The following is a 6,000-nucleotide window of genomic DNA, read 5'->3' as shown; positions in this document are numbered from 1 at the left end:
AGGAGTCTGGAGACCAACACGCCTGACTTTGTCTGTTGCTTCGCCTCCGTCGGAACTGGGCATGTGCGACCAGGCAAGAGGCGTGGCTATCTCAGACTTAGTCTTATTGGGTACAAGGGACTTCAGGAAACCCAATCATGTGGATTATCCATCATCATGCTGAGAAAAGGCGTTCAGGTAAGACCAACGCCCCTTTACCCAAGATTACAGATTTTAATCTGTGGATTTTGTGTTTTCTTCTTTCTCTGTTTTAAAAGGATTATCTACAAAAATGAGGGGTGGGTTTTAATATGTTCCAATAAATAAATAGTATAGCACTTGCACTGTGTATTTACTCAGTGTTCTAGGAGATTTTTCAAGTATAGCTTTTCCTGTTTAAGAAAGGTTATAGTTAACTTTATTGTTCTGATCCAGAGTTAAGATGCTTAACGTAAATCCAGATCATACAGATAAACTCAATAAGAATGATTATAAAACAGACATTTTATTCAGAAATACTTGCAGTTATGGTTGTTGCTTCTGAATATTATACATCTGTTCATTCTTATAGGTAAGAAATTAATACTGTCTCCACACCAACTTCTAACGTGGGATGAGACCATCAGAGTCCTCCTGTGGTCCCATGCTTATCTCAGACAAAGGCATTCCAAACTGGCACATGGCCAGGACATTCTGTAATGAACTTTAGTGGCTCCTCCTACATACTTGTTAACATGGGATAGCTAACTAGCTAAAACTACATTACCCATAAGCCATCTCTTAAGGAGACAGCGCTTAACCCAATAAACGCCAAACATTCTAACATACAGATCTACATGCTCTAGTCAGGGTTACATGATCCAGAACATTTATTGTTGTAATTAATCAGCTCAAAAAAATTGGTATTCAGATATTCAAATTATCTAAAACTAAATTGACAATTTCATGATAGTTAAGAAAAGTACATATAGACAAAAAAATGACTAAAGTCAATATTAGATCAGAATATGCTAAAAGGCCATCTTAGGCTGCATATATACAGTATACAAAAGTAGAAATTAAAATTAGCAATCTGTATAATATAAACTGGGAATAGCAGTATAAAATACATATATTACACCCACACACAAATACATATACACGTATATTCATAAATAAAACAGTAAAATTGTCCAAAAGGATTTTAAGCATTATAAACTTCTCTTACCAATCCTTACACTCTTGTCAAATTTGAGAAAAATGTAGTACAATAGCTGACATAGCTTATTCACCTCAAAAGAAGGGTTATAGATAGCATGTCATTGTTAACTGACAAGATAATGCATGCAGAGGCTGTCACTGGGCCCTTAGCAAATTGCCGTACTGTATAAGCCTGTGGCAGTAAATCAAACCTTTTAGCATAATGCAATGCCATGCAGAAAAGATCTTCTAGCTGTCCTGAACTCATTTTAGTTCTATTTTTAGACATTTTAAATCCCAGAAGGAAAAGCTATAACTTGTACCAATATAATGTAAGATAATTTTATATTTATAGGATATTCTTTTTTATCCAAAACACAATTAGAAGAATTCCATAACTCTGATATGATATAAACTTTTGAACATTAGAAAGTAACCTGGGAATACTTGAAAATAATATATTTTTCTTCTGTCTAGAATAACAGAATTTTGCATTGTAAGAAAACATCCAAAATTCACATTTGTGTGCGTCCCTTTTTACAGCTTTGGTTATTTTTTTTTTCTAGGAGGTCATGAAAACTTTGCCAAAATGATTGATGAAGCAGAAGTGTTGGAGTTCCCCATGGTTGTGAAGAACACACGAGGTCATAGAGGTGGGTGTGAGAGTCTGTATATAATTGTTATAGTGTTAAATGAGAGTTGTTTTGTCCAAAATTTTTAGATGCAAAATAGTACAAAGTGCCCAGAATATCTTATCATAAATGCAATGGTATTAATAACCCATGCTTTCAGAATACATTGAATATACATTTCCTAACTTATTTGTATTCATTTATCAACATTAGATACATTTTTGTCTAATTATAGAAGTCATATAGTTACACTTATATTGCATATTTAATGATTGTAATAATAACAATTTTACAAATTTTTTTCTTTCAACTACCACAAAACACAATTCATTGATAATCTTGGCCCAATAGTTCAATTTAAATGTGTTTTTATTTAAATCATCAAGTTTGAGCAACTTTTGTAGCTGTTTGTTTCTGCAGATAAATTAGTGAAGCATTCTTCATGAAAATACCCATGAGTTGAATGTAACTGTTGGTAACTTCATGGACGTATTCATGTAGGGTTTTTTGTGGAAAAGTACAGAGATGGTTTATAATTGCCTTCTGATATATTTTTCAACTCCTCACTCTGTCCTACTGTATTAGTAATATATTTTTAAATGTCATTTTATAAAATTAATAAAAGATGGCTCTTCTCCAAAATAAAACAGAACTTATTAACAGATGGAATCAAACAACCTATATTATGATCAAAGAACTGCATAAGATGAATAAGATATAAACAATTTAAAAATATAGAAAATATAAAAATAACAATTACATTAAAATCTAAAAAGTATAAAAATAAAAATCTAAAAAAGTCTAAAAACAAAAAGCAATAAATTAATGTTAAAATATAAACTAAATCTATTACAAAACACTCTATAATAATCATCTAGGTGTTCATTAAAACTGACTTGTGGCACAGGTCATCTTCTAATGTATGCTATGTGCTGCTGTGCAAAACCTGTGCGCTGTTATATGTTGTAGCAGGGATGGTATCTGAGAGCAGCAGGGAAGTGTAAAATTGTCCTGTGCTCCCTGGGTATTCATACAATAATGGTGAGTTGAGGCTAGAACAAATGTGTCTATATAGTGTAGGAATTAGATAAATATATGTTCCTTTATTTCTATACGTCTAGAGTCACAGGGGCATTGTCTCTCTGGGTAAGGGATCTTCCAGTATCAGCCTTCCAGGATAGCTATGGGGAGGGTGTGTCATTGTGCTAAAGTAAAAGCTCTTTGATGATCAGGTATTTCGAGATTTGTTAAGTATGCCATAAGGGAGGTAGAGAACCTGTTGGGTTCACTGGCGAAAAAAGTTGAGAACCTGGCTAGATCAAGTTGGTGCTCTGTGTCTGTTATACAGAGAACTGTTGAATGAGAACTTCAGCCTGATCATATCCCATGCTGGAGAAGATCCCAATGATGAGATTTTAGTTGTCACTAAATTTTAGATTTTAATAATCTAAGCCAGTAGTTGATTATGGTTGCCTACATTCTAGCCTCCACTTTCATGAGGCCTGTCTCTAGTCTCAAAGTGGTATTAGAGACACATTTTGGAGCTTGAAAGGCCGATCTTAGGAATTTGCACTGAACAAGTTCTAGTGGTCCAAAGTTGGGAAAGGGCCTTGCCTGGCACCATAGAGAAGTTGTGCTATTGGCTTCGCCTCAGATAATTTGAATACTGAAGGAATGTAGTGGAATCCCCTGTCATATTTCTGTTAGTAGAATAGGTTTCTGCTGATAAAAGCCAGGCACAATTCTATCTCAGTTCTGCATTATCATCATCATGATGCCACCACCACCATCAAACAATACCTTTAACATCATCAAACAATAACATTGCCAATCCCAGATTTTTGGGAAGGACTAGTTAGGTGGATAAAAATGTCAAATTTAGTCTAAACATCTGGCTGACTATTCAACCAACTATAGTAAACAGCCACTGTGAATGTCTCTGCTAATATGGTAATGTCACAGTGTAAAAATCTTTCCTTTTAAATTTTGATTGTCATGAGGATTTAAAGTCTATCCTACATTAATTAAACTTTGTTGAGGATTAATTATTTGCATCTGTTTAGATAAATGCAGCAAAATATTATAAAGCCTATATTCCTTGTAGGAAAATAATTATTTAATATACAATACTTCCACTTTCTCTGTGAGTTTTTGAAAAACAATTATGCTACTTGTTATTTATTTCATTATATTCATAAGTAACTCTTGATAGCAGCGGTCCCCAACCTTTGTGGCTTCATGGCAGGGCTGGGTGGGAAAGGACAACTGGGCTGCGCAAGTGGCAGGCTGATGCACATACGCATGCATGCACAATTTAGCGAGCCATGGGCCAGCGCATGGACATGTGCATGTGCATGCATGCTGGCCCACTGCTTGTATGAATTGAGCTGCATGCGTGTGCTTGCAAGCCTGCTGCTCGGCGAGTTGAGCTGCGCATGCATGTGGACACCGGCCCGCCACTCACATGGCCCCGTTTTGAATAAGCCATGGCCTGGTAGTGAGCTGCAGCTCGGGGGTTGGGGACCCCTGCCTTACAGCCTCAGTGGTATTTCTTGCCGCTCCATACAGCTTGTTGATAGAGTTTCGTCTATCCAATCTTGTAAAATTAGAATTACTTTAAGTTAATTTGAAGTTACATTTGATTTCCCCCCCCCAAACAAGTGAGAAGGTTCTATTTTAAATAGAATAGTTGAAGAGAATAGCATAAGTAAAGTGAGAACTCTTGGAAGGGCAGTGTAAGATGATTATATTGCAGGTATTGCAGAAGTCTACAGAAGGAGGCTTCAATTTAACTTTGCTCTTCTTTAAGTGCCTGATGTTCTTCAGTACAGTTTCACATATAATGTTGCTTTTGATGATGACTTCAAAATGAAATTACTGCATTTGGGAAACCATTCTTTTTCATTAAAAAAAGGTAATATGAACATTTTGAAATTTAAGTTATAAATAATGCAATAGTAGCTAAATAAAAAAATAACATACAATTCTAAAATATCACTCGTGGACCTCTTGTATGATTTTGTTCTCCTATTTGTCACTGGATTATATAAATTAAAGTGGACTGCTCTGTCTCACCAAAGAACACCCTAACAGAAGCAAGAACACCACTAACCCATGAAGCATCATGAATGAGTCAGCATTAATCCTTAACAGTTACATCCTAGAGCAGGGGTGTCAAACTCACAACATCACGTGATGTGTCACGACGTATCGCGACTTTTTTCCCATTGCCGGCAATGGGGTGGGCACCATTTCGGCATGACGCTTCCGGCCCATGGGCCAGCAGTTTAACACCCCTGTCCTAGAGATTCCCAGATAGGGAGCTGAGAGTATTTCAGCTTCATCCAAGTCTGCTAAAAGCACTTTTTGAAAAGGAAAACGCAGGCACTAAAAGGAAAGAAAAATATTATTGTATCACCCTCAAATCTTCGCAGCTCAGTAGAATGTAGAATTATAGAAAACTACAGATTCCCTGTAGTACTTCTATATGGGGAGTCAAAATTTTGCAGAGAACAAGAAAAGAAAATTCTAAACCCAGCAGTAATGGAATAAATTGCTATATTAGCTACAACAGTAGGTCCAACCTATAGCAGTAATTGATGATGTCTCTGCAATATGGTCATCCATAGTGGAACATAAAAATATAATCAATGCCCTACCAGATCAAACCCCATCTAATCCAGCAGTTTTCTCACAGTGCCCAGTCAATTGTACAAGAAAGCCTAATAATCTCCAGCAGCTAGCCTTCAAAGGAGTGATAGCCAAATCTGGCCCTAGGTTCTGCCTCAGTTTACATTTCCCAATAAGCAACAGAATGGGAAGATCATTTAAGAGCAATTTATTAGGGTAACCTGGTAAAGTGGGATCTCCCTATGAAAAGGGCAAACCTCTTTCCTTTTTATAGTTAACACATCAAAGAAAATGCAAGAGGAAAGTTGATTGGACAGGATAAAAGTAACCTTTTTGCACAGGAAATCATTTACATGTAGTCAAACATGTTTCACATTTGCATCCCATAATATCACACATATTCATTAAAAAAAAGTCTGACGGTTGTTTGGAGTTCATGAAGAGACAACCAGACACCCATCTTATCTCAGATAGTCTCCAGCCAGTTTATCTTTTCAGTTTAGGAATGTTAAAAACTATCAATCAGTCCATACAGCGGTAGAATAAAAAGTTTTCCTACATTCCAGTCTGTAATGAGCCT

The 6,000-nt window shown here is 36.0% G+C and overlaps 1 protein-coding gene across 1 annotated transcript in view; it reads left to right on the top strand.

Moving 5' to 3' along the window:
• RIMKLB (ribosomal modification protein rimK like family member B) overlaps positions 1 to 6,000 on the top strand; it is a 75,774-nt gene that overhangs the window by 63,922 nt on the left and 5,852 nt on the right. The window contains exon 4 of the mRNA XM_015817168.1: positions 1,725 to 1,811. Coding sequence (XP_015672654.1) covers positions 1,725 to 1,811 — 87 coding nt within the window. The remainder of the gene's footprint in view (positions 1 to 1,724; positions 1,812 to 6,000) is intronic.

This window comes from Protobothrops mucrosquamatus, unplaced genomic scaffold (assembly GCF_001527695.2).
Source record: "Protobothrops mucrosquamatus isolate PMUCROS unplaced genomic scaffold, P.Mucros_1.0 scaffold_125, whole genome shotgun sequence".
NCBI classification, from domain to species: Eukaryota; Metazoa; Chordata; class Lepidosauria; order Squamata; family Viperidae; genus Protobothrops; species Protobothrops mucrosquamatus.
This window is presented reverse-complemented; position numbering and strand designations above follow the sequence as displayed.